The sequence below is a fragment of the Indicator indicator genome, chromosome 16 (assembly GCF_027791375.1).
Source record: "Indicator indicator isolate 239-I01 chromosome 16, UM_Iind_1.1, whole genome shotgun sequence".
NCBI classification, from domain to species: domain Eukaryota; kingdom Metazoa; phylum Chordata; class Aves; order Piciformes; family Indicatoridae; genus Indicator; species Indicator indicator.
This window is the reverse complement of record NC_072025.1, coordinates 1,711,414-1,739,068: the sequence shown is the minus strand read 5'-3', so window position 1 is coordinate 1,739,068 and position 27,655 is coordinate 1,711,414. Positions and strand designations below refer to the sequence as shown.

The 27,655-nt window shown below is 53.2% G+C and overlaps 1 protein-coding gene across 1 annotated transcript in view; it reads right to left on the bottom strand.

Moving 5' to 3' along the window:
• Nucleotides 1-2,330: 2,330 nt before the first annotated feature.
• Nucleotides 2,331-27,655, bottom strand: part of ARIH1 (ariadne RBR E3 ubiquitin protein ligase 1) — an 89,054-nt gene continuing 63,729 nt past the window's right edge. The window contains exons 6-14 of the mRNA XM_054388391.1: nucleotides 26,079-26,145; nucleotides 24,249-24,355; nucleotides 23,275-23,317; nucleotides 21,556-21,627; nucleotides 11,815-11,945; nucleotides 11,662-11,719; nucleotides 7,991-8,251; nucleotides 7,053-7,165; nucleotides 2,331-3,059 (exon numbers count right to left, since the gene is read on the bottom strand). Coding sequence (XP_054244366.1) covers nucleotides 2,975-3,059; nucleotides 7,053-7,165; nucleotides 7,991-8,251; nucleotides 11,662-11,719; nucleotides 11,815-11,945; nucleotides 21,556-21,627; nucleotides 23,275-23,317; nucleotides 24,249-24,355; nucleotides 26,079-26,145 — 937 coding nt within the window. The 3' untranslated portion in view covers nucleotides 2,331-2,974. The remainder of the gene's footprint in view (nucleotides 3,060-7,052; nucleotides 7,166-7,990; nucleotides 8,252-11,661; nucleotides 11,720-11,814; nucleotides 11,946-21,555; nucleotides 21,628-23,274; nucleotides 23,318-24,248; nucleotides 24,356-26,078; nucleotides 26,146-27,655) is intronic.

Genomic DNA, 27,655 nt, shown 5'->3' with positions numbered 1-27,655 from the left:
GGCCCCGGCCCCCGCCTCCCCCGGGCTGAGCTCCCGTCGGCCCCGGACGGAGCCAGGGAGGGAGGCTGCGGGGAGATGGTTCTCAGGGAGCTATTCCGCAGGGGAGGCCGCAGCGCTTCCCGCCGCAGCGGCTGTTGGCAGGGACGGTGCTGGAGTCCTGTGTGAGGGCTTGGGAGCTGGAGGAGAGGAGCGGCAGCAGCGGGTGGCTCCCACAGCGCGCAGCGTTCACAATGGTTAGCTCCAGGCTTGGAGGAGAGCCGTGGGAACCGAAGGCTCCACAGACCCACGTTTCCTTCGGGTTGGGGCCTGCCCCGCCTCCTCTGTGCATGCAGTAAAAACCCAAGGGCAGGAAAGGCTTCGTTCTTCAGCCCAGCCACCACGCTTCAGCAGGGCATCCAAGGGGCTGGACTGGATGATCCCTCGAGGTCCCTTCCAGCCACTAACGTTCTGTGATGCACTGCTGTCAACAGCACTTTCACACCTGCTGAGCCAAGGGGAAGCCCAAGGAGCAGTGGTTTGCAGGTCGGGGACTTGAGAGCAAGCACCGATGATCTCCACGCAGCCCTGCTCCATCCCACCCCTTGCCAGCAGGGAAGTCCCAGGGGCAAGTAAGGTGGGGCAGGGGCGGGGAAAAGCAGGAACAGAGAAGGGACCAAAGTGTCAGTGTTCCATCAGTGAGGGAGCCGAAGTGACCGAGATAGATGCCAGCTGGAAACAGCCTTTGGTATTACAGAGCTGCCTGTGGTCTGCCTCTGCATTTCAGCCACCCCTTTCCGATTGGCGTTTCCCCCTTCGAAGCTGTCGGAGCGGCAGAGAGCTGCTGAGGGACACCAGCCTGGCGAAAAATACCACAGAAGGAATTCCTATACAGGAGTAAATTTAATAAAACCACCACCAATTGTTTACTTTAACATAGCTCTTGTTACAGAAATCATAAAAATGGACTCAGTAGCTAGCTCATTAGTTCTTTTCCCCCTTTTAAAACGAAAAAAATAAAATAAAATAAAATAAAAATATCCCAACTGATTGCAACTTCTACTGCACTAGATGGAGTGTTAAATATTTGCCAGGACAGGATGCCCAGAAAACTGAGCCCAAAACAAAACACAAAAGACAATTCCATCAGCATCTTTCCTTTTCAATGTTACGACTCAGTTATCAATGTTAAGTGAAACTTAAACAGCAAGGAACGGTCCATTTGACAGATGAGAGGGGAGGGGAGGGAGAGGAGATCCACAGCCGAAATCTTGCCATTGAGTCTTTTGAGAAGCGGTGCAGAAAACCCTCTCCTTTTCCTGCCTTGGAATCAAAGAGATCAAAGAGCCACTCGCACGCACGCAGCCCTCCTCCGCCGCGGGAGCGCGGCCGTGTGGGCGGCTGGGAAAAGCAGGGATGGGTTTGGGTAGGCAGCGATGATCCAGGGCCAAAACAAACAAACAAACAAAACAAAAGGCAAAGCATCCTGAATGGCAGCGTGCACCGGGCGGGAGCTGTGCACCGGGAAGGAGCTGCGCGCCGGGCGGGAGCTGCGCACCGGGCGGGAGCTGCACCCCGGGCAGGGGCTCCATAACGGGCAGGAGCTCCATAACGGGCAGGACCTGTGCACCAGGCGGCAGCTCCGCACCGGGCAGGATCTCACACCGGGCGGGATCTCACACCAGGTAGGTGCTCCGCACCAGGCGGTAGCTGAACGCCGGGTAGGAGCTGCGCGCCAGGGGACAAGGAGATGCCTAAGACACACCAAACCCTGGAGGCCGTGGAAGAAAAGGAACTGCAGGAAGAGGAGAACCCCCAACTTCTCTGGTAGAAGCCTTCTAAAAAACAAAACAAAACGAAAACCCCAAAGAATATATTCACTATACCAGCACACGCTTCCCACCACCCCACCCCACCCCACCCCACACACAGACCCCCAGCCCAGGGGAGAACAAAACAAAAACAACAAAAAAAAAGAGAGAAAAACAAAGCAAAACAATTACAAACAAAAATAAAATAAAAATTAACAAAACCAAACTGAAAGAAACTGCACAGCAAATAGACATAATCTTGAAGATTTTTAAAGAATAAATATTTTTTTTTGGTAATTAAACATTATGCAAACACGTGCCACGCTTGCTCTTTGTCCATGCATATGAGCTATATACAACTTTGAAAAATACTGTGTTGTCCTTTTTTTTTGTTTTAAAAGTCATATACAAAGGGTTTTTCTTTTTTTTGGGGGGGTGTGTGTGGGTTTTTTTATAGTTTTTTGTTTGTTTGCTTTCCTTGCTGTGTACCCCCTCCCCCTCCCCCTCCCCTTTCCTCTCCCCCCTCCTTCCCTTCCCCAGGAATCACCTTTCCAAGGAGCCAATTCACATTCATCCCTGTACTGGGATAGCAGAGAGAAGGAGGAGGAGAAGGAGGTGTAGGGATGGGGGGGAGGGGAGGCAGGAGAGCCTTACCCCCACCCCCCACCCCCCTGCTCCCAACCCTCTTACCAAAGTAGATCAAAATGGCTGGTTTGGACATGAAAAGCAGTATCAAGAAACTGGTCTAAATCTCAGCTGTTACTACACACAGGAAAAGGGGAAAAAAACAAAACAAAACAAAAACCCCAAAACCAAACCAAAAACAGATAGAAAAGAAAGAGGAGTCGGCTCGGAGAAGGAAGCTACGTGTTACAAGTTAAAGTTGGAGGGCTTTGTTTTTTGTTTCTTTGTTTTTAGTGCCTCTGTCACACTCTTGTTGGCCGCCTAGAATACTGCTGCACGATGCTTTATCTACCTCGGGTGGTTGGTTGCTTGCTTGCTTGGCTGTTGGTTGGGTTTTTTTTTATTTCAATATAATTTACTTCAATTTCCTCTTAACAAAAAAACAGCCTCCCGGTGCTACAGACCAGCGGGGGGTGGGGGTGGGGTGGTAGGCGGTAGCGCCTCGGGTGTGGGTTTGATTTGAATCCAGCTGGAAAAGGGTTCTCAGAGTTCGTGTGCCAGGCTCAGTCCTCGATGTACTCCCACAGGTCCTTCTCGTAGCCTTCGTGCACATGCTGCAACAAAACCTTCCGCCGGCTCTCGCAGTATCTGCGGCAAAGGGAGACAGCACCACACGGGCAGGTGAGGAACTGCAGCAGGCACCAGCGCGCCGAGACAAAAGGGAGATCCTCCCCCGCCACCCCGAGGAGGGACTTGGGATTTGCAACCCATTAACAGCGCTAATTAAGACTTCGTTGACTCCAGGACTCAGCTCCGGGGCCCTGAGCTGAAAACACAGCCTGCAGATTCAGAGCATCCCCTGGAGAAGTGCCCCTCGAGTCCCTAGGGCTGTGGAGTCTCACAGAATGTTAGAGGCTGGAAGGGACCTCCAGAGGCCATCGAATCCAACCCCCTCTGCCAGAGCAGCATCACCTAGAGCAGGTCACACAGGGACACACCCAGGTGAGTTTGGAAAGTCTCCAAAGAAGACTCCACAACCTCTTAGGGGTTGAAGTTTGCAAAAGCCAAAGCATGGGAGAGCAGTGACACCTGAAACAGAATGGTTTGGATTGGAAGGGACCTTCAAGATCATCTACTCCAACCCCCCTGCCATGGGCAGGGACACCTCCCACCAGCCCAGCTTGCTCAAGGCCTCATCCAACCTGGCCTTGGACATCTCCAGGGAGGGGACATCCACAGCCTTTCTGGGCAGCCTGTTCCAGTGTCTCCCCAACCTCACACTCAAGAATTTCTTCCTCATCTCCACTCTTAGTCTCCCTTCTTCCAGCTCAAAGCCACTGCCCCTCATCCTGTCACTACAAACCCTTGTCAAAAGTCCTTCCCCAGCTTTCTTCCAGGCAGAAGATATATGAGGAAGCTCTCCTCAAACATGGGCTAGTGCCTCCTCTGAGCCTTGAGTGGGAGCTGGATGGGAATAACCTCAGGGCACTGCCCCCATTTTATTCTCCCCCAACACACTATGCTGGTCTGGATCAGCAATGGTGTGGAGAGCAGGACCAGGGCGTGGATTGGCCTCCTGGCCTGAGCACTGGGGAGACCACAGCTTGACTACTGGGTTCAGTTTTGGGGTCTTCACTCCAAGAAGGACACTGAGGTGCCAGAGGAGGTCACTGAAGCTGGTGAAGGGTCTGGAGAACAGGGCTGGGGAGGAGCAGCTGAGGGACCTGGGAGTGTTTAGTGTGGAGAAGAGGAGGCTGAGGGAGACCTCATTGCTCTCTACAGCTCCCTGAGAGGAGGTTTGTAGCCAGGTGGGGCTTGGTCTCTTCTGCCAAGTAACAAGTCTCAGGACAAGAGGAAACACCCTAAAGCTGCACCAGGGGAGGTCCAGGTTGGCCATGAGGAACGATTTCTTCCCTGAAATGGTTGTCAAGGCTTGGAACAGGCTGCCCAGGGCAGTGGTGGAGTCACCACCCCTAGAGGGGATGCCATGGAGATGTGGTGCTGAGGGCCATGGCCCAGTGGTGACCTGGCAGTGCTGGGTTAACTGTTGGACTCAATGATCTTAAAGCTCTTTTCCAACTTCAAAGGTTCTCTAAAATCCCAGTGGAGAGTGAAGCAGTCAAGCTGGCTACAGAAAGGGTTCCTGGTGTGGCTGAGCACAGGTTTTACCTTGTATCACAACTCCAGGGTCAGAGAGGGGCACTGTACCCTGCAGGCCCTTCCCCCCTACAGTCCTTTAAACAAAGCTGCAACTGCCCCTGATGCCAGAGCTGGGTGCAGTCCTACCAGCATCTGGCCCCAAGCAGAAGTGCCACCATGGGGCCACAGCAAGAGCTGCCACATCCATGTTGGGGGTGATAGCCAAGTGAGGAGACAGAAGCAGGTTCCAAGAGCAAATTATAGATAAGCAGCAGGCACTGCTGGATTAAGCCCTGCCCAGCAGGGGACAACTCTTGCTTGGCAGCAGCTGCCAAGGCTCCAGGCACAGCTGGACAGCAGACACAAGGTTTGGCAGTGCCCAGCCTGGAGCAGTGAGCTGGGACAGCAGAAGCTGGAACCCAGAGCCGAGTTACTGGCTCCTGCTGGGAGTTGTGAGGTTATTTCCAGACGTGTAGGACAGGGTCCAAGGGGCTCTTGCAGGTGGCAGTGGCCACACACATCCATCTCCTCTGCACCTTGCTGGAGTGAGCCTTTAGGGCTCCCTTGCTGTCACTGTACACCAGCAGCTACAGCAATTCCTTACCTTAACCTGCAGCCCTCACACTGCTCTTACTTAGTATCTGAGCAGATTTAGTTAACAGAAGTGTTGGCTCTTCTCCTCCCCTTCTGCTCTGCCCTAGGGAGGCCACAACAGCAGTCCTGGGTCCAGTTCTGGGCTCCCCAGTTCAAGAGAGGCAGGGGACTACTGGAAAGAGTGCCAGAGAGGCTGCAAAGATGCTGAAGGGCCTGCACCACCTCTGTGAGGAAGAGAGGCTGAGAGCCCTGGGGCTGTTGAGCCTGGAGGAGAGCAGCCCCTGAGGGGATCTGAGCAGTGCTCAGCAAGAGCTAAAGGGTAGCAGGGAAGAGGATGGGGCCAGGGTCTTGTCAGTGCTGCCCAGGGACAGGGCAATGGGCACAAACTGGAACCTGTTCCATCTGAACAGGAGAAGATTCCTTGGTGTGAGGGTGGAGCCTGAAGCAGGCTGCCCAGGGAGGTTGTGGAGTCTCCTTCCCTGGAGAGATTCCAACCCCACCTGGCCATTGTGATGCTGGCCAAGCTGCTCTGGGCTAAAGCCCCTGGCTAAAGCTGGACTGGATGACCTCCAGAGGTTCCCCCCAACTACCACCATGCTGGGATTCTGGGATTCTCATTGCTCTCAGCTGCTGCACAGAAGCCACTGTGCACACAGTGCCTGTGTTTTCCTGAGGTTTAATCCTGTTTTCTGGAAGGGTTTTTGCAAGCTGAGAGATCAAACCCAAACGAGCTAGGAGGTCAGGGTCCTGGCAATTTCCAAGAGCTCTTTAAACCCACCATTGTGGAACTAGATGATCTTTAAGGTCCTTTCCAGCCCAAGCCATTCTAGGATTCACTAACAAATGCAGTGACTCTGGCAAAGTGCCTCAGAGCCAGGAGCCATAATCCTGTGACTCATCCACATCTACAGCTTTGTATTTTTCCACTCCGCAGAAGCCATCCCCCTGGGACTGTAGGAAGCTTTGGCATCTGTGTCACCTGCACCCCAGTGGTTCTGGCTCTCCTCCCCTCAATTGGGCAGGTTCCTCTCCCCCTCTTCTTTAAGGACAGCTTTTCTACACCCACATTTTGCACCAAGGGACCCAACAGAGAAACAGAAGAGCTGACTGCTCCCTTATGGTCTTTTCTCCCAAGTAACAAGTGGGAGGTGGAGAGGAAATGGCCTCAAGTTGCACCAGGGGAGGTTAAGGTTGGACACAAGAAGAATTTTTTTCACTGAAAGTGTTCCCAAAGACTGGCACAGGTTGCCCAGGGAGGTGGTTGCATCTCTCAATCCCTGGAGGTGTTTCAAAGAGGCAGAGATGTAGTGCTGAGGGCCATGGGTTAGCACCAACCTTGGTAGAGTTAGGCAGTGGCTGGACTGGGTGATCTGAAAGGGCTTTTGCAACCAAAGCCACCTTGGTGGTCTATGGCCAAAGCTGTCAGCTTGGAACAAGGAAGTCCCTCCCTGTTCTTTGGCCCTTCCTGTGCAGGTCCCATCTTGGTGCTGGCCACTGCCACATTCTCCTGTGCAGGCACAGCAGCACATGAAAAGCTTTTGACCACAAGATTGTTCAGGTGCAGGTCTAAATCTTTAGCTACTGCTCAGCAGAGAAGATACAAAGCAGAGTTGGGAGCCTCTCCTTGCAGGCTCTCACCTCCCTGAAGGGCTGGTGCCAGCAGGGGCACAAAACCACACTGCCAGCCACTGATGATTTCAGGGGCTGGCAGGGCACACTGCTGCTGCTGCTCTCAGGGACTGGCTGATGATCACAGTGTATGGCAGGAGGCCAGCAGCAAACAGCTTCCCAGGGCCATGATTCTGGAGCAGACTGTAGCCTGGCAAGTACATGTGCCACTACCTGTCACAGGGGATGGCAACAAGGGCCCCTGGGAGTTCTGAGACAGAGGGTTAGTGACAAACCAACCTGTACTTATCCTGGACTTTCTGCTTTATGTCTTGCAGCGAATCTTGGGATATATCCCGCTCGAGGTACCCAGAAAGCACCTCTGTAGCATTCTCTAAGTCTGCTTGGTTATTCTGCAGAGACAAAAAAGAGAAAGGGGTTATTTGGGGAGGAGGAGGAAAGGAAGAGGTCATTTCCAGCTGCAGTCAGCCCTGCAATAAGCAGAGGATTTGATGTGCACTGCGTAACACTGGTAACCTGCTCAGAGCACCAAGGGAGACAGCTGCCATTCCTTCATGGAATCAGAAGAGAATCTGCACATCTTCCCTCAGCCACAAGACCCTGGGCAAGCCCAAAGCAATCCCTTCCTCACTAGTGGAACGGAACGGTGTGGTATGAGCCAGTTCCTCCCTCCCCCACTCAGTTCCTCATCTGTTTTTTGCAGCAGCCCTGGCAAAGCCTCTGCTGACTCCTGCTCCACAGGCAGCAGCAGAGCAGAGTTCACTGCTGCTCAGCACTTCTCTGTGCCCTTTGCTGAGCATCGTGCTTGGTTCTGCACAGAGACCAGCAAAGGCCTGTACTGAACCACAGGCAGTGTCACCCGTGAAGTACACTGGGACCTCCATGCTTAGAGCTTCAAGTGCAATTTAACAGGAGTGCCCTTGGAAAAAGAGGCAACACTAGGGCAGGCCCAAAAGCCAGACTGAAGCTTCAGTGCCTGCTCTGCCAGTTCAAGACAGAGCCTTTTGTGGTTTGGAGGGCAGCAGCTGCTGATTCCACCTCTTCCTCCAGTGTATAGCAGCACCTGATGCCCAGCAAGGCCTCTGCCTTCCGCACAACAGAGCCTCAACAGCTCCTCTCAGGTAAAAACCAGGGGCAAGAGCTCCTCCCAGCAGGAAACCTCTCTTGCACAGCCTAGCTCCTCAAGCTCAACTCCTGCCAATCACGTTTGCTCCTACCTCAAAGATAATGGACTGATTATTCTTTTTGAGGTAGAAGGCAAAGACGTAAGTGTACATGAGTGTGGCACGACACTGGCAGAGGACGTCGACTGCTTTCTTCAGGAACTGCACCTCGATCCAGGACATGTTGTGCTGCTGCATCTCCTCCATCTTCTGCTTCACCTGAGCGTAGAGCTTGTGCTCGAAGCGCAGGCTCTGCATGTGGTTCATGTAGCGGTTGCAGTAGAACAGGTACCTCTGCAGGGCTGCTCGGGACCGCTGCGCCAATTCCCGTTAGGGGCAAAGGAGACCAACAGTTACAAGGCAGTGAGGGCTGGGTCAGGGCTTAACACTGGTGGCTTTTGGATTTTGCTTTGCAAAGGTCGAGCAGAGAAGGGGAAGGAATGCAAGTAAGTCACTACTGGGTGTCAGAAAGCAAAATAATGCAAAATTAATTCTTAACTCTCTGCTTTCTGCCAGGAGGGTCTGGGGGGAGGAGGCCCCTGGGAGAGAGGCCCCTCTGAGGGGAAGCAAAGGGAGCTTGGCTGTGCTTTTCTGTTGATTGTATGTGTTTGTAAAGGTTGTGAGTTGTGTGTATTTGTACATATCCATTGCATTTCATCACAGATTGTAGATGTGCTTGTAAATACAGCTTGCACTTGCTTTCCCAACTGAGCTAGCCTGGTTATTGTCAGTGTGGGGGGACTTCAGCTCTCACTGATACAGGCTGCCAGAGCAAACAGCTCCTCGCTGGGGGCTCTTCCTCACCATCAGCTTCCTTACTGAGGTTCCTTCCTCTCCTCTCACACAGGATTACAGAATTCACCAGGTTGGAAAAGACCTCAGAGATCATCCAGTCCAACCAACCACCCAACACCATCTGATCAACTAACCCATGGCACTGAGGGCCTCATCCAAGCTCTTTTTAAACACTTCCAGGGACAGTGACTCCACCACCTCCCTGGGCAGCACATCCCATGGCCAATTACTCTTTCTGGGAAGAACTTTCTCCTCACCTCCAGACTGAACTTCCCCTGGCACAGTTTGAGACTGTGTCCTCTTGTTCTGTCCCTGCTTGCCTGGGAGCAGAGCCCAACCCCCACCTGGCTCCAACCTCCCTTCAGGGAGTTGTAGACAGCAATGAGGTCTGCCCTGAGCCTCCTCTTCTCCAGGCTGAACACCCCCAGCTCCCTCAGCCTCTCCTCACAGGGCTGTGCCTCAGACCCCTCCCCAGCCTTGTTGCCCTTCTCTGGACACCTTCCAGCATCTCAACATCTTTCTTAACCTGAGGGGCCCAGAACTGGACACAGGACTCCAGGTGTGCTCTAACCAGTGCTGAGCACAGGGCAGGATGACTTCCCTGCTCCTGCTGGCCACACTCTTCCTGATGCAGACCAGGATGCCATTGGCCTTCTCAAGTTGGCCAGGCTAGGATGGTGTCACTCTGTTAACCCTGACACGGTGTGGAGGTGAAAGGCCAGGGCAGCTCACTGGCATGCAGGGGAAGGGAACAGGGAGTGGGGAAGCTCTTAGTAGCCTCCTGGTTTGTCCAGGGGAGGTTCTTGTGCTGTTTAGAAGTTGCACATATAGGTAAATAGTGTGTATTTTGTACAAATTCATTGCATTCCATATCTTAGATTGCAGTTTACTTGTAAATACAGCTTCAGCTGCTTCTATCTGAGCTGGTCTGGCAATTTTATGTTGGGGACCATTTCCAACCCACCACACCCAGCTGGGACCTTCTCACTCCCAACCTTTACAGGAATCAGAACCAGGTTCCTAAAGCCTGATCAGGTTTGAGTTTCAGCCTCTCAGCTGCTGTTACAGGCCTTAAATGCAGGACTGAGGATGTGATTCTGCCCTGTGCTGGGCACTGTTGAGGCCTCACCTCCAGCACTGTGTGCAGCTCTGGGCCCTCGCTGCAAGAGAGATCTTGAGGTGCTGGAGCAGGTCCAGAGGAGAGCAACCAGACTGGGGAAGGGACTGGAGGGGAAGTGATGAGGAGAGGCTGAGGGAGCTGGGGGTGCTCAGCCTGGAGGAGACTCAGGGGAGACCTTATCCCTCTCTACAGCTACCTGAAGGGAAGGTGTAGTCAGGGGGGGGTCAGGCTCTGCTCCCAGGCACCTTGTGACAGGATGAGAGGGCATGGCCTGAGGCTGTGCCAGGGGAGGGTTAGGTTGGAAGCACTTCCTCATGGAAAGGGCACTCAGACACTGGAATGGACTGGCCAGGGAGGTGGTGGAGTCCCCATCCCTGGAGGTGTTTAAGGCAAGACTGGATGTGACACTCAGTGCCATGGTCACTGTGGTGGTGTTAGGTCACAGGCTGGCCTGGATGGTCTCAGAGGTCTGCTCCAGCCTCAAGAATTCTGTGATTCATTATCAGGACACACAGCAAGAAGCTGATTATCTTTTTTTCCTGCTAATAAGGGGTTAATTAATTACTGTGCCTGTGTTAAGAGGACAACCTTAGGCTGCTTACAGAGCAGGGAAAAGATGCCATGTGCTAAGTAGTAGGAGAGAAGAGGGATGACTCAACACAGCCATTAATCATTTTTTTCTCACTCAGATCAGCTAGGGGAAAAAAAGCAAGCCAACATGGGCATGGCTAAACTTGCACCTTCTGGAGGTACAAAGGTAGCACACAACAGGCAAAGCCAGCCCTGGCTGCAGGAAATACTTTGGTTCTTGGCTATAAGGCTACTTTGACAGAAGCAAGACAGGGATTTCTGCAAGCTGCAGCCTGCAATCCCTCCCCCTTCAGAAGGGGTTTGGTTCCATCCACGTTCACAAGGCCAGTTCAACATAGCTGCAACTTCATCTGCAGTTTCCTCTGTCTCAGGCCTTTAAGTAGAGTCAGTGGAACACCAGCAGCCTGATTTATTCACATTCAGGTGGTCTGCTGTGCTTAAACACCTCAGCATCCACATAAAGAACTCTGTGGCCAAGAGCCTTTGATGAAGGCTGTGAAGATTGTTGTCTCAGACCCACCACATTGTGATGACTTCATGGGGAGAGCTGCTATGAAGAAGGCAAGGCAGCGTGGCAGCTAACAGCTGAGTTATTATGTTCTAGAAGTTGGGGCAAAGAGGCTTGGAACTGGGGCAAAGAGCCTTATCAGAGAGCTGGAGCACCTCTGCTATGAGGACAGGCTGAGAGAGTTGGGGTTGTACAGTCTGGAGAGAAGGCTCTGAGGAGACCTTCTTGTGGCCTTCCAGGATCTGAAGGGGGCTACAAGAAAACTGGGGAGAGACTTTTGAGGGTGTCAGGGAGTGATAGGACTGGGGGGAATGGAGCAAAACTAGAAGTGGGGAGATTCAGATTGGATGTGAGGAAGAAATTCTTCCCCAGGAGGGTGGTGAGAGACTGGCAGAGGTTGCCCGGGGAGGTGGTGGAAGCCTCATCCCTGGAGGTTTTTGCAGCCAGGCTGGAGGTGGCTGTGAGCAACCTGCTGTGGTGTGAGGTGTCCCTGCCCATGGCAAGGGGTTGGAACTGGCTGAGCCCTGAGGTCCCTTCCAGCCCTGACAATTCTATGACTCTATGAACTGGGGCAAAGAGACTCATGTCCAAAGCTGCAGGGGAACTTAACTGTCTTCTGGATCTGTGCCTAAATCCAGGGAATTCTTCAGAGCTGAGAAAGCAAACCACAGTGTTGGTCATGCCCCTGATCACCAAAGGTTATGGACTCACCTCCTGTGCATCCCTTGCTGCCTTTGCATCATCCTCATTGTAGCGATTGCAGTTGTACCTGTAAGAGGGACACCAATGCCACAGATTTCAGTCCCACCCCATGGCCTCTGTGCTGTGGCTTCCTCCCCTTCCCAGCAAGGTTCCTCAACTCACCAGGCAGATCCATGGGGCTCCCAGGGGCCCAGACACACCCAGCAGAACTCTGCTTTGCAGTTCTGGTTCCGACAGACCATGTGGTTGCAGCCCCCATCCTTCTCGATGGTGACGTGGCATTTGGGGCACTCCTGTGGGCAGGGCAGAGCAGGGTTAGCTGGGGAAGCACAGCTGCCATGGCAGGGAGAGAGCAAAGCAGCAGAGGATGTCTGGGTTGGAAGGGACCTCAAAGGTCATCTAATGCCATTCCCCTGTGCCATGGGCAGGGACACCTCCCACCAGCCCAGCTTGCTCAAGGCCTCATCCAGCCTGGCCTTCAACACCTCCAGGGAGGAGGCAGCCACAGCCTCCCTGGGCAACCTGTTCCAGTGTCTCCCCACCCTCACTGCCAACAATTTCTTCTTCATCTCCAGTCTCAATCTCCTCTCTCCCAGCTAAAAGACCTCTTCTAGCCCAAAGCCATTGCCCCTTGCCCTGGCACTCCCCAGCCCTTGTCAAAAGTCCCTCCCCAGCTTTCTTGTAGGCTCCTTCAGGTACTGGAAGGCTGCTCTAAGGTGTCCCTGGAGCCTTCTCTTCTCCTGGCTGAACAGCCCCAACTCTCCCAGGCTGTTCTCCCATAGGGGAGGTTCTCCAGCCCTCTGATCATCTTGGTGGACTCTTCTAGACCTGCTCCAACAGTTGCATGTCCTTATGTCAAGTGAAACATAACACTGACTTCCTTCTGATCATTGAGATCTTCTCCTGAGTCAGGCCTTAAAATATTTCCAAACCTGGAGCAGCCAGACAGTGAGAAAGCCCTAAGGAACAACACATTTTATTTCTGCTGCTCTTACACTGGATGGATGATTTCATGACCTTCTCCAAAATCACAGCAGTAGTGATGGGTTGTAAAAGCCCAGAGGAAGGCATCTGCCTTTCCTCACCAAAAGGGTTTGGTCCACTCCAGCACTCAGACTGAGGAACACCTAGCAGGGAGCTGGCCTCCTGCTGTTATCAATCCCAGCCACCTGCAGTTGTAAAATGCCATCCAAAAAGCATCTGCAAACATGCAGCAGGAAATCTAGCACGCTTCAAAGGAGCTCCTGTCAGCCACAAAGACACTTCTCCTCCCAGGGCATTGCTACATTTCCCATCAGGTCCTTTTTTGTTGTTGTTTTTCCCTTTTGCTGAAGACTTTCCTACCGCAGCCCACGCAGGGCTTCCCTTTCAGGTGTGAGGCCTTTGTCAAACAGGAGGACATCAAAAGCAGCCCTGCACAAGGGCTCTCTGGGGAATGGGGACTTCTTTCTAGCACCAAGAGCATTCTCATCCATCAGCAGCATATGGCTCTTTCAAAGTCTGTTCAGCTCACATGGAGCAGGAAAGATTCTTTCTGGAGCATCCCAACGAGTACACAAAGTTGGGAAGCAGGAATATGCTGAGCTGCCTCTACGAGCCAAGGAAGCCAAACCAGCTCTCCTCTTGCCACCTGTTTCTAGCCATGTGGCACTTCGCTTGTGACAGGACACAAGGCACCTGCACAGGAGCTGGGCCAGGGGACACATCTGGTTAAAGTCAGGCAGCAAATGTAGAGGTTCAAAAAACCCCACAAAAATAAAACCATCTTCTCAGTGGTGTCCTGTGATAGGGCAAGGGACACAAAGGGGAACCCAGGAGGTTCCATCTGAACAGGAGGAGAAACTTCTTTGGTGTGAGGGTGCTGGAGCCCTGGAGCAGGCTGCCCAGAGAGGTTGTGGAGTCTGCTTCTCTGGAGGCATTCCAAACCCACCTGGGCATTGTGATGCTGAGCAAGCTGACCTGGAGGACCCTGCTTTAGCAGGGAGGTTGGACTGGACCATCTGCAGAGGTCCCTTTCATTTCCCACCATGCTGGGAATTCTGTGCAAAAGCCCCTAATTACAGCCCTTTTATTCCAGGGAATGCTGGCCTTTTCAAGCCATTCTATGCCTGTCAAGCACCAGGAAGAGACATTACACAGGGAGCTGTACAGCCCCACCAAGCTGCAGAGGAGCTGCATATTAACAGATACTAAGGAAAAGCCACAGGAAGAAAATAGTCAGGGAAGGAAGGCTGGAGAAGAGAAGGCTCCAGGGAGACCTTAAAGCAGCCTTCCAGTACCTGAAGAGGCTACAGGAAAGATGGAGAGGGACTTTTGACAAGGGCTGGGAGTGACAGGATGAGGGACAATGGCTTTGGAGCTGGAGAGATCGAGACTGGAGAGGAGGAAGAAATTCTTTAGACTGAGGGTGGGGAGACAGTAGCACAGGTTGCCCAGGGAGGAAGCTCCCTCCCTGGAGGTGTTGAAGGCCAAGGCTGGATGAGGCCTTGACCAACCTGGGCTGGTGGGAGGTGTCCCATTGCAGGGGGGTGGGAACTGGTCCCTTCCAAGCCTTCCACTCTGTGAGTCCATGAATCTATGACATGATGAACACTGGCAGGAAGCCAGGAAGTAGCAACTCCTCAAGCCACTGGAGGGCTTTATATAGCTTAAGGAGGATAGAGCAGGAAGATGTGATCGAGATGAGAGCTACCCAACACCAGGACAGCCAGCACATCAAGCTGCTACCCCAGCAGATCACTCTGCATGGTACCCATCCTGTCATGCCACAGAAGGGACCTCACAGACATTGTCTGTCCCCCTCTAAACCCTCCGCTGCTCTGCTTCCACCCTGCATTGTGAAACAATTCCCTGGGCAGCTCTGCTTTGTCACCTAACAGTCTGAGTGTGCACAAACCCCAGCTGATGTTTGAGGAAAAGGAGGCTAAATAAAAACATTTTGTACTACAGGGCAGGTGAAACAGATGAATGCTCTCCAGAATCTCTCAGATGCAACTGCTGTACATCAGCCTCCCAGGCACCTCCACAGCGACACCTTCACCTATCACCCCCAGAATCACAGCATTATTGAGGTTGGAAAAGAGCTCCAAGATCATAGAGTCCAACAGTACTCAGAACACAGCACTGCCAGGTCACTACTAAACCATGGCCTGCTGCACCACATCTATTTGGTTTTTAAACACCTCCAGGGACTATGACTCCACCACTGCCCTGGGCAGCCTGTTCCATGGCTTGAGGACAACCCTTTCCATGAATAAATTGCTTCTCATGTCCCACCTAAACCTCCCCTGGTGCAGCTTGAGGCAATTTCCTCTTGCCCTATCTCTCGTTACTTGCAAGAAGAGTCCAACCCCCACCTCACTTCAACCTCCCTTCAGGTAGTTGTAGACAGCAATGAGGTCTCCCCTCAGCCTCCTCTTCTCCACACTAAACAACCCCAATTGCTTCATCTGCTCCTCCCCCAGCCCTGTTCTCCAGACCCTTCCCCAGCTTTGCTGCCCTGCTCTGGACACACTCCAGTACCCCCTCAATGTCCTTCTTGCAGTGAGGGCCCAAAACTGAACCCAGGACTCAAAGTGCAGCCTCAGCAGTGCCCAGTACAGGAGGACAATCTCTGCCCTCAATCACTGTTGCTGATCCAGGCCAGGATGCTGGTGGCCTTCTTGGCCACGTGGGCACACATTGGCTCATCTTCAGCCACTGTCAACCAACACCCTCAGGTCCCTTCCTGCTGGGCAGTTTCCAGCCACTCTGTCCTGAGCCTGGAGCACTCACAGGGTTGTTGTGACCCAAGTGCAGGGCCCAATCTGCACCACTAGATGGATAAAGAACTGGCTTGATGGCTGCACCCAAAGAGTGGCTGGCAATGGCTCCATGGCCCAGGGGAGGCCAGGGACAAGTGGAGTCCCTCAGGGATCAGTCCTGGAACCAGGCTTGTTCAACATCTTTGTTGGTGTCATGGACAGAGGCATTGAGTGCACCCTCAGCAAGTTTGCTGATGACACCAAGCTGTGTGGTGCAGCAGACAGGCTGGAGGGAAGGGATCCATCCAGAGGCACCTGGACAGGCTGGAGGGAAGGGATCCATCCAGAGGCACCTGGACAGGATGGAGAGCTGAGCCCAGGACAACCTCCTGAGGTTCAACAAGACCAAGGGCAAGGTCCTGCAGCTGGGTCAGGGCAATCCCAAGCACAGCTACAGGCTGGGCAGGGACTGGCTGGAGAGCAGCCCTGAGGAGAGGGACTTGGGGGTGCTGGGGGATGAGAAGCTCAGCAGGAGCCAGCAGTGAGCACTTGCAGCCCAGAGAGCCAAGCAGAGCCTGGGCTGCAGCAAGAGAAGTGTGGCCAGCAGGGCCAGGGAGGGGATTCTGCCCCTCTGCTCCACTCTGCTCAGACCACACCTGGAGCTCTGGGTCCAGTTCTGGAGCCTCTGTTCCAGGAAGGCTCTGGAGGTGCTGGAAGGTGTCCAGAGAAGGGCCACGAGGAGGAGCAGAGGGCTGGAGCTGCTCTGCTCTGGAGACAGACTGAGAGAGTTGGGGTTGTGCAGTCTGGAGAAGAGAAGGATCCCAGGAGACCTTCTTGTGGCCTTCCAGGATCTGAAGGGGGCTGCAAGAAAGCTGGGGAGGGACTTTTTAGGCTATCAGGGAGTGATAGGACTGGGGGGAATGGAACAAAGCTGGAAGTGGGGAGATTCAGACTGGAGGTGAGGAAGAAGTTGTTCCCCATGAGAGTGGTGAGAGCCTGGAATGGGTTGTCCAGGGAGGTGGTTGAGGCCCCATCCCTGGAGGTGTTTAAGGCCAGGCTGGATGAGGCTCTGGCCAGCCTGATCTGGTGTGAGGTGTCCCTGCCCATGGCAGGAGGGGTTGGAACTGGCTGCTCCCTGTGGTCCCTTCCAACCCTGACTGATTCTATGATTCTAACACAGCCTGGTCAAACCTCATCCTGTAACACAGAAGAATCTCCAAGCGCCTCAGAGATCTCTTAACACATTCCAGCAAAATCTAGAGCTGCTGCACTGAATGACAGCTGGCACAAAGCAGCAGAGCGTGACCACCCCCCGAGTGGCACAGAGCAGAGCAGGGTATATTAAACCACCAGGAGGAGAGGATGGCACTTTGACATCTCCGAGAGGTGCCGCTCGCAGCTCCGGCACCAAACTGTGCTGTCGAGAAACGAGAGAGCGAAGGTCGGTGCCGATCCCGGGGAGGATCCCGCAGGCTGCCAGAATTTCCACACAGCACAACGAACGTAGGACTTCAGCAAGCACGGGGGGAGAGCGTGTTCAGGCATTAGAACGTGACCTCAAAGGAAGAGAGCTGGGCTCCTGCCACTTAACTTGCCGAGAGGAGAAAAACAGCCAACAGCTCTGTTTTGGAGGGAGAAAACCTGCCTGTGTGCTGCAGCAGCCACTCAAGCCCTGTCTACCCCAGGAGATAATGAGATGGTGACGTGCCAGGAGCCAGAAGCTCTAAGGCAGGGGCATTTTTAGTAGCAGATAAACAACTTTCATTAACTCCAACTTAACTTCAACAAAACCACTGCCTTGGGTGAAGCCTGGCACTGCTAGTAGATTTGTTCCTTTTCCTGCAGTACTCTGGGAAGCAGAAAGTGTAGCACCATTGAAACTCAGGGCCTGCGTCTCTGGCCTGAGCCTCCAGCTTGAACCTCTGGCCTGAGCCTTGGGGCCTGAGTCTCCAGCCAGAGCCTTGGGGCCTGAGCCTTGGGGCCTGCGCCTCCAGCCTGAGCCTTAGGGCCGGAGCCTTGGGGCCTGAGCCTCCAGCCGGAGCCTTGGGGCCTGAGCCTCCAGCCGGAGCCTTGGGGCCTGCGCCTCTGGCCTGAGCCTGGTTTCCCCTCCTCCTTTCAGGCTCCTTTCAGTCAGTCTTCATACGCCTTAAGAGCCCCAATTTAATGCACAAATCCAAGTTTTCTGTACTGAACAGTGCCCATTGAATGGTGGATGTGGTCTCCATCTAAGGAGACTCCACAACCTCTCTGGGCAGCCTGCTCCAGGGCTCTGTCACCTTCACAGCAAAGAAGTTTCTCCTCGTGTTGAGGTGGAACCTCCTGGGTTCCAGCTTGTGCCTGTTGCTCCTTGTCCTATCACTGGGCACTACCAAAAAGAAACTCTCCCCTTCCTTCATCTTGACTCCCCCAGCCCTCAGCTATTGATACGACATTGATCAGATCCCTTCTCAGTCTTCTCCTCTCCAGACTAAACAGCCCCAGGACTCTCAGGCTTTCTGCACAGCAAAGATGTTCAAATCCCTTCGCCATCCTTGCAGCTCTGTGCTGGACTCTCTCCCCTGTCTAAGTGGGGAGCCCAAACCTGGACATCGTATTCAGGTCAAATGAAGAAACTCAACACCAAATTTGGGCTCCGACTTGCAGTCATTACCCCAAGAGCTGCGAAGGCAGAAGCCATCCCTTCCCCAGCACCACTGTCCCTCTTCTCCTGCCAGAACCAGCCCAGAGCCAGAGCAAGGACAGATGCAGCTGCACTCCAGCTGTGCGACTCCTGTTCTCAAGCACTGCCACAGCCTCTCCCAACAACAGGGAGAGGTTTTACTCTGCTCCTCTCCCAACACAGCAGGACTGTGCTGCTGTCTAACAGGCACTTGGGTTTCTCCATACGTCTGGCCAAGGGCCAGCAGGCAGCTCAGGCAAGAGGAGGTGGTGGCTGGCAGCCCCGCAGCGCGGGGCCGATCTGGTTCTCTGGAAGCTGCCAAGCTCTGCTGGCACGTGTTTCACTCCCACTCATCCCTCCCTACAGCAGTGGGAAAGTCATAGATTAACAGACTCCTGGAATGGGTTGGGTTGGAAGGGACTTTCTAGATCATCCAGTTCCAATCCCCCTGTGCCACAGGCAGGGACACCTCCCACCAGCCCAGGCTGCTCAAGGCCTCATCCAGCCTGGCCTTCAACACCTCCAGGGAGGAAGCATCCACAGCCTCCCTGGGCAACCTGTTCCAGTGTCTCCCCACCCTCACTACCAAGAATTTTTTCCTCATCTCCAGTCTCCATCTCTGCTCTTCCAGCTCAAAGTCATTGTCCCTCAGCCTGGCACTCCCAGCCCTTGGCAAAAGTCCCTCCCCAGCTCTCCTGGAGCCTACTTCAGGTACTGGAAGCTGCTCTGAGGTCTCCCTGGAGCCTTCACTTCTCCAGGCTGAACAGCCCCAACTCTCCCAGCCTGTCCCCACAGGGGAGGTTCTGCAGCCCTCTGATCATCTTTGTGGCCTCCTCTGGACCCCCTCCAGCAGTTCTATGTCGTTCTTGTGCTGGGGACACCAGCAGTGGACACTGTGCTCCAGGTGGGGTCTCAGCAGAGCAGAGAGGCAGAATCCTCTCCCTGTTCTGCTTGTTTCACTGCTTTGGATGAAGGCCAGGATATAAGCTTCCACATTCTGCTGGCCACAAGAAGGGAGAGATGATGGCAGGGGTGGGCTACTTTTCCTGCCAACCCTCCCCTCAGCTGCATCGAGTGGCAGTCTGGGCAGAGCAGAGCTGTAATGTTGTCCTTCAGGTGATTCAGCCAAGGTGGAGGCTGTAAGACTCCAGGACAGTTGGCTTGCTCAGATGTCTGGTGTCACTATCCTGATGTATTTCTTCCCATTGCTGCTCTACAGCTTGGGCTCCAACGTGTTTTCATGCTGTACGAGCATCTCATACGGTATGAGGGGAAGCAGCTTAGACAGTCGTGTCCAAGGACAGCAGCTCTTCTGCTGAGGCCACCAGACTACAGGAGCTAATAGATAAGCTGGGCTGATGCCAGCATGGCTTGACCATGCTCATTTTCCCTCCTCACTGTCCTCTAGATTAGTGTTTCCCATAAAAATAATCTTATTCCAGAGTCTGAGTTATGCCCAACCCTCAGCATGGCTCTTACCTGACAAAGTCTGGTTAAAAAAAAAAAAATGAACACCACCCAAGAAGGATGACACCTTGACAACATTTCTACACATGCTCAAGTCTCTGGAAAAGTGAGCTGCAGAAACTGGCACCTTCCTATCTGAAAAAAGGGACAAGGAGCTGCCTATCTCCAGAAGCCAGCATTAATGGCACCTTAGTCATGTTTGTCCTACATAACACAGACACCGGCAGCACTGCAGCCTCTTCAGTGGGCACTGAACCCAGCAACCAGAATGGTAGGGGTTAGAAAGGACCTCTGGAGACCACCCAATCCAACCCCCTGCCAGAGCAGGTCACACAGGAACACATCCAAGTGGGATTTGAAAGTCATCAGAGGAGACTCCATAAGCTCTCTGCAGCCTGCTTCAGGGCTCCAGCACCCTCATGCCAAACAATTTTCTTCTCCTGTTCAGATGGAACCTCCTGGGTTGCAGTTTGTGCCTGTTGCCCCTTGTCCTATCAGAGGACACCACTGAAATCCTGGACTTCAGCAGCACAAGCCAAAGAAGGTGGAGAGTCCTAAGGCCATAGATTCACAGAGTCGTTTGGGTTGGAGAAGACCTTTGAGATTGAGTTCAACTACTCTCTAACTCTGCCAAGGCTGGTGCTGAACCATGGCCCTCAGCACCACATCTCTGCCTCTTGGAAACATCTCCAGACTACTCCCTGGGTAGTCTGTTCTAGTCCTTGAGAACCCTTTCAGTGAAGAAGCTTCTTCTAATGTCCAACCTAAACCTCCCCTGGTGCAACTGGCCATTTCCTCTTGTCCTACCACTTGCCATGACCAAGATCACACCCCTGAGGGGCAGCAGCTCCTCATCTGACTCTCAGGGCTTTATCAGAGGCAAAACAGGGCTGTGACCATTCTGTTCTCCCAAATATTTGATACCCGAGGCTAAAAGCTGCTTTGCTAACACTCAGCCTCTCCAAGCTACTCAGCTGCTCTCCCTCAGGCTTAGCTTGAGCATTACCTGAAAACCAAGCAAAGCTTCAGCAAATCTCCTGCAGTTCTTGAGCCACAGGTCACCTCTGACCACACCCAGCTCAGCCAAAGCCAACCTCACTTCACTCAGCACCCTCCAGCCTCCCAGCAGGGACCACACAAGCCTCAGCCCACAGAGCAGCAAAGCAGCAGCCGAGGCTGCAGCGTTGCAGGCTGGCTGTGAGGGCTACTTGCAGCCTGCTGGGTGTGTTTCTGATTTCACCACCATGCAAACATTCCAGCTGAATGAAAAACAGGCAGCCAGCCCCAGAAAGCTGCAGCCTGCTGCAAACAATACCATTAACCACTTACACAATACAGCTAGGAAAACAAAGCAGCCATTTCCTCCTGCTCTGCTCCCCACCTTCTTCCCACCCTCCTGGCTCGGCAGTGGTGAGACCCAGGCCTGCTCCTAACCCTCCTGCTGGCACCTGCTGCTTTTGTTTTCCTGCCACCATGCCAACCTTTGGTTTCATTTGTCCCAAATGGAGCAAATGCTGATGTTTCAGGCAAAAGTGGGCTAGCCATGAGGCAGGTATTTACATAATAAAATCTTCCCAGCTGTTCTGCCAGCTTCTCTCTCTCTCTGGAACCCTGCCCAGCAGAAATGAGCCACTCCTCAAGAGGCCAACCCAGGGGATTTAAAGGCAGATGGAAATTATCACAACCAACCCAAGCCATGGGTGGCATGAACATCTTTCACACTCAAAGCAAGACTCAGATTTGCTCAGGGGCCAGACAGGAGCCCAAAGTCTTCAAACCTGAGCTTCCTTTGGGTCTCCAATTAACTCTTTCTTACAAGAGCAAACTCCACTTAACCTGGAGAACCTCACCTGATTGGAGGCAGCAGCCCCTATTTGCTCTTCAAATAAAGAGTGCTGCAGTGTGTGCTGTGGATTTTAAGGCTTGCTCTGAACTCCTGATGTGCAGCAGAAGAAATAATCCCAGCACAGAAGAGCTAAGATGCTCCTTACATCTGAGAAGCCTCCAGAGAACACAGCCCCCAGCCCCCCTCACCTTTGTGTTGGCTGCAATCCAATTAGAAGTTTCACTGTCGTCATCACACTTCTTAATCCATTTCTTTAACCACTGCCAGAAAAATGAAGGAAGAAGAGAGTTACTTTCAAACAGAGGAATTTGAGGTGCTCCCACACAGCTGCTTACACTCAGGCAAGGTCCACACTACCACATGGGATTATAGGGGAAAGCTGAACAGCAACTCATTTGGCTGCAGCACCATTCCTGACCCAGCAGGCACAATCACCCCACACAAACATTCCAGCCAGGAGTTTGCAGCTCTTCAGTTCATAGGATCACAGAATGGCTCAGGTTGGAAGGGACCTCAAAAGTCATCTATTCCAACCTCCCTTCCATGGGTAGAGACACCTCTCAACTAGCCCAGGGTGCTCAAGGCCTCATCCAACCTGGCCTTCAACACCTCCAGGGAAGGGGCAGCCACAACCTCCCTGGGTAACCTGTTCCAGAGTCTCACCACCCTCAGACTGAAGAACTTCTTCCTCAGCTCCAGTCTAACCCTGCTCTGCCTCAGCTTCAAACCATTCCCCCTTGGCCTGTCTCTAGACACTCTCATGAGAAATCCCTCTGCAGCCTTCCTGTAGGATCCCTTCAGCTATTGGAAGGCAGCTCTAAGGTCCCCCCAGAGTCTTCTCCAGGCTCCCTCAGCCTATCCTCACAGCAGAGCTGCTCCAGCCCTTGGATCATCTTTGTGGCCTCCCCTGGACTGGCTCCAACAGCTCTGTGTCCTCCTTCTGCTGGGGACACCAGAACTGGATGCAGTATTTGAGGTGGGGTCTCACCAGAGCAGAGGAAAAGGGACGAATCCTCTCCCTTGACTGCTGGCCTCCTCCTCTAGGTGCAGCCCAGATACAGTTGAACAACACAAACTTCACCTGGGATCTGAAATCCTAAGGCTACTGTAAGAGGGGTCTGCAGCCAGCAGCCCCTCTGTGAAGCTTTACTTCACACCAAGTTTGTCCTTCAGCTCACAGTGCTCACTTCATGCTTGGCTCTGTTTCCACCTTACTGAGCACAGGGCTTTAGGAACTGAGTGCCAAGTCCTAAAGGCAAAAGACTCCCTGCACTTGTTAGGCAATCCACTGACCACATGGAGCCTGCAAGGATCAGCTAAACCACACCAGAGCTTTCCCTCCCCTCTGCCCAGGCAAGTTGGTTGGGGTTTTTTTGTCACTTGGAATGCAGACTGCTCTGTCCCCAAGGCATGAAATGTGGCTGTCTGTGAGCTCTGCACAGGCCACAGGAACCCAGGCTTGAACACAGCTTTTGACAGCTCCACCAACAGCTCCCAAGTTCACTGCACAGCAGCAGGTCCCAGGACCAAGTTAATTCCTGCAGCACAACAAATCACAAAGCCTGAAGCACTGAGCATCTAGAGAAACAGCCAGTGCAGGAGTTCTTGCTGTGAAGTGAAGCATTCACTCCTGAAGCCCCTTCAATCCTCTTCTGAAGGTCCTAGCTGTAACCACCTCCTCCAGACATTTCCCCATCTGGCCTGGGCACTGCTCCTTCACAAGGTCCAACCCTGAGGCACCCAGGATTGCATTGATTCTTTCCAGGCTGTGATCTGCAGAGGTGAGCTGCTGTGCTTCTTGGTGTGAGCAGCAGCAAAGCAGGATGCTGCACCTCTACATCTTGCACTGCAGCTGACTTCCAACTCTTTCAAGCCATGCCTTCAGCAAAGCCCTTTGAGGTGCTCACCTTGCACTTCACAGGATCGTGCCAGTTCTCCCCACAGTTAAAGCTGGAAGCAAAAGAAAGGGGAGAATGAGCCAGGAGGGCAGGGGAGGATATTGATCTTGAGCTAAGGGTAACACCAGCAGAGTGTTCTTTCTGGGTTGTTCTGCTGAAGGACCAAAGCCAACCCTAAGCAAACAGGATACACATCCAAAAAAGCAGCCCCCGACTGTCAAAGCTCTCAGTGGCTCTTTCCCAGCAGTGTTCATCCTGATAGATGTGGGTTCCCTACAGTGCCTGCAGCCAAGAACCTCACCTGATCTGAAGCCACTCAGCTGAAGGCCACCTCTCAGTGAAATTCAGTCTGCTTCCATGTCAAAGGAGGACCAAGAACCATAAAGATTGGAAGGGACCTTTCCAGATCATCCAGTTCCAATCCCCCTGTGCCGTGGGCAAGGACACCTCCCACCAGCCCAGGTTGCTCAGGGCCTCATCCAGCCTGGCCTTCAACACCTCCAGGGAAGGGACATCCACAACCTCCCCAGACAACCTGCTCCAGTGTCTCCCCACCCTCACTGCCAACAATTTCTTCCTTGCCTCCAGTCTTCATCTGGCCTCTCCCAGCTCAAAGCCATTGTCCCTCGTCCTGTCACTACAAGCCCTTGTCCAAAGTCCCTCCCCAGCTCTCCTGGAGCCTACTTCAGGTCCTGGAAGGCTGCTCTAAGGTCTCCCTGGAGCCTTCTCTTCTCCAGGCTGAACATCCCCAGCTCTCTCAGCCTGTCCCCACAGGGAAGGTGCCTCAGCAACACCTCCCTGGAGATCTACACAGCTCTTCAACTACCTCTACCGAATCCTGGCTTACCATTTCAAGTGTCCCCCACCTGTGCTCCTGGCCTCACCTAAAGCACATCCCAGCTCAAACCTTCCCAGAACACACCCTGCTACATCCCAAAGCAGTCACTACAGAGCAGCCTCCCCTCCTTTTCCTGGCTTCTTACCAAAACTGACGTCCACACTTGCAGCGCACAGGTTTAGCATCAGGGTATTGGACTTTGACAACGTGGTGGCAGTCTGGGGCAGGACACCACTTTAACAGTCGATTACACTGGGGAGAAAGCACAACAAAGAACCCAGGAGAGTCAAATCACAGAAGCACAGAGTGGTGGAGGGGGAGAAGGGACCTCTGGAGATCACAGAATCATAGAATGGTCAGGGTTGGAAGGGATCTCAAGGCTCAGCCAGTCCCAACCCCCCTGCCATGGGCAGGGACACCTCACACTACAGCAGGTTGCTCACAGCCACATCCAGCCTGGCTGCAAAACCCTCCAGGGATGAGGCTTCCACCACCTCCCTGGGCAACCTCTGCCAGTCTCTCACCACCCTCATGGTGTAAAACTTCTCCCTAACATCCAATCTCAATCTCCCCACTTCTAGTTTTGTTCCATTGAGAGATCATCCAGTGCAACCCTTCTGCTAAAGCAGGATCACCTAGGGCAAGCCACACAGGAACACAGCCAGGTGGGTTTGGAAGCTCTTCAGAGAAGGAGACTGCACAACCTCTCTGGGCAGCCTGCTCCAGGGCTCCGGCACCCTCCTGTTTCAGCTGGAGCCTTCTGGGTTCCGGTTTGTGCCCAGTGCCTCTTATCCTGTCATTGGGCATGGAGTCTGGCCCCAGCCTCTTGCTCCCTACCCCTCAGCTCTTGCTGAGCATTGCTCAGCTCCCCTCTGGGGCTGCTCTTCTGCAGGCTCTCAGCCCCAGGGCTCTCAGCCTTTCCTCCTCACAGAGCTGCTCCAGGCCCCTCAGCAGCTTTGTAGCCTCCCCTGAACCCTCTCCAGTAGTTCCCTGTCTCTCTTGAACTGGGGACCCCAGAATTGGACTCAGTCCTCCAGCTGTGGCCTCATTAGGGCACAGGGGACCCTCCCTTGATCTGTTGGCCACATTCTTCTTCACAGACCCCAGAAGACCACTGGCCTTCTTGGACACAAGGGCACATTTCTGGCTCATGGGGAACTTATTGTCCATCAGGATTCCCAGCTACTTTCCATCAGGTCCCCCCTCAGCTGTACTGGTGTCTGGTGTTATTCCTCCCCAGGAGCAGAACCCTACACTTGCCCTTGTCCAGCTTCATGAGGTTCCCTCCACCCAACCCTGCAGCCTGTCCAGGTCTGCACAGCTCTGCCCTCTTCCCAAATTTGGTATCAGCAGCAAACTAGCTGAGGGACCACTCCATCCCTTCATCCAGGTGGCTGATGAGATGCTGAACAAGACTGCATCCAGTTCTGACCCCTGGGGACCACCACGAGTTACAGGCCTCCAGCTGAGCTGCTCATCCCAACTCTGATCCCTGTCCTTCAGGCAGTTCTCATCCACTTTCCTGTCCCCTCAGCTACCCCACACTTCCTAAGCTTACCTGGGAGGATATTAAGGGAGACAGCACCAAAGGCCTTGCTGAAGTGGAGGTGGACACCATCCACTGCTCTCCCCTAGTCAAACCAATGGCAGAGGAGGCCACCTGCCAGTCTGGGTAGGTGAGGGAACACCAGTGGATGCTACCTCAGCTTCAGCAAGGCTTTTGATCTTGTCTGTCTGCAGCTGCTTGCTGTCATCCAAGGCCTTGTGCCCTGCAGGTTGAAGTGTTTTGCTACAGCTACAGCCAGAAGGGCTGCAAAAATCAGCCCTGCAAAGCCTCCAGCTTGGAGTCACATTGATCAGAGGCTGTGCAAAAGCCCTGCTCTGCTCTTAGGAGCAAGCTCCACTTCTCTGGCTTGGTCCAAACATGAGACAAAGACAACCCAGAAGGCATCCCCAACTGGAAATAAACACTCACCTCTACAAAACTATTGGTTATTAAATGCTGGTACTTTAATTTAACCTTGGAATCTGTGATCAGACGCCTGTGGAAAGGGAAGAAACAGAAAAATTATTGTAGTAGAAAACTCATTTTCTCCAGAGCCACACAGTTAAGGCAGACAAATGGAGTTTGATTGCTCCTTCTAGGCTTGCAGGGACCTCTGTGCACTTACCTGTTCTCTCTTAGATCATTTATTATTAACACCACAAAGAGTGTAGTTAACTTCTAATACTAGATTCAGAATCATAGATCAGAGAATTGTTCAGGTAGGAAAAGACCTCTAAGCACACCCAGTCCAACCAGCAACCCAGCACCACCATGGCCATCAAACCATGGCCCCAGGGGCCATGGCACCTCCAGGGATGGGGACTCCACCACCTCCCTGGACAGCCTCTTCTAATCCCTGACTACTCTTGCAGCAAAGAAATTGTTCCTCATCTCCAACCTTAACCTCCCCTGGCACAATTTCAGGCCACCTCCTCTCCTTCTATCACCTGAAGAGACCAACCCCACAAGGTCTTGCAGCAAGCTCCTGCAGTTCCCAGAAGTGAATCTCTTGGTGTGGGGATTTCTCAAACACTTTCCAGAGGAGCCCAGGAAGCAGAGCAAACCATTTCATTAGTTCATTTCCATTCCACATGCACACTTTGTGGCAAAAGCCTTTCTAAAGCTGCAGAGTGACTGGGGTGTGGTTAAGAACCTTGGCAGACCTGATGTTACCTGGGTCTCAGTGCAGTCCCACAGCTTCAGTTGAAGAGTGAATGTTGTTTGAAATCTATTTAGCATAAACCAAGCCTGATGCAAACTCAGCATCACACAGGGTGTACACAACATCAGCTTTCACTTTCATAGACCCACAGAATGGTAGGGGTTGAAGAGACCTCCTGAGAGCCTCGAGTCCAACCCTACTGCCACAGCAGGCTCACCAAGGGCAGGTCACACAGGAACACATCCATGGGGGCTGGGATGGTGAAGATGCTTTAAATAGTAGCAATTTCCATTATTAAATTTAAAAATAGGAGGCTTTCCCCTCCAGCTTATGCAGAAACACAGAATGGCAGGGCTTGGAAGGGACCTCTACAGGCCCAATCCTGCTGCCAAAGCAGCATCACCTATGGCAGGTCACACAGGAATGCATCCAGGTGGGGTTGGGAAGTCTCCAGAGCAGGAGGCTCCACATCCTCTTGGGCAGCCTGCTCCAGGGCTCCAGCACCCTCACAACAAAGAATTTTCTCCTCATGTTGAGGTGCAACTTCCTGGGTTCCACTTTGTACCCATGGTTCCTTGTCCTGTCACTGGGCACCACCAAACAGAGCTTGGCACCTTCATCCTGACCCCCAAGCCCTCGACAGACATTGATCAGATCCCTCTCAGCCTTCTCCTCTCCAGACTGAACAGCCCCAGGGCTCTCAGCCTTTCTTCACAGCAGAGGTATTCAAGCCCCCAGTCACAAGTTCACCCCCAGCATCACAGCTCTCTGTGCTATAAAAGCCACCAAGCAAAGCTAAGGACACTCAGACCTACTGCTAGCATCAGGCAGTAGCAACAGAAAC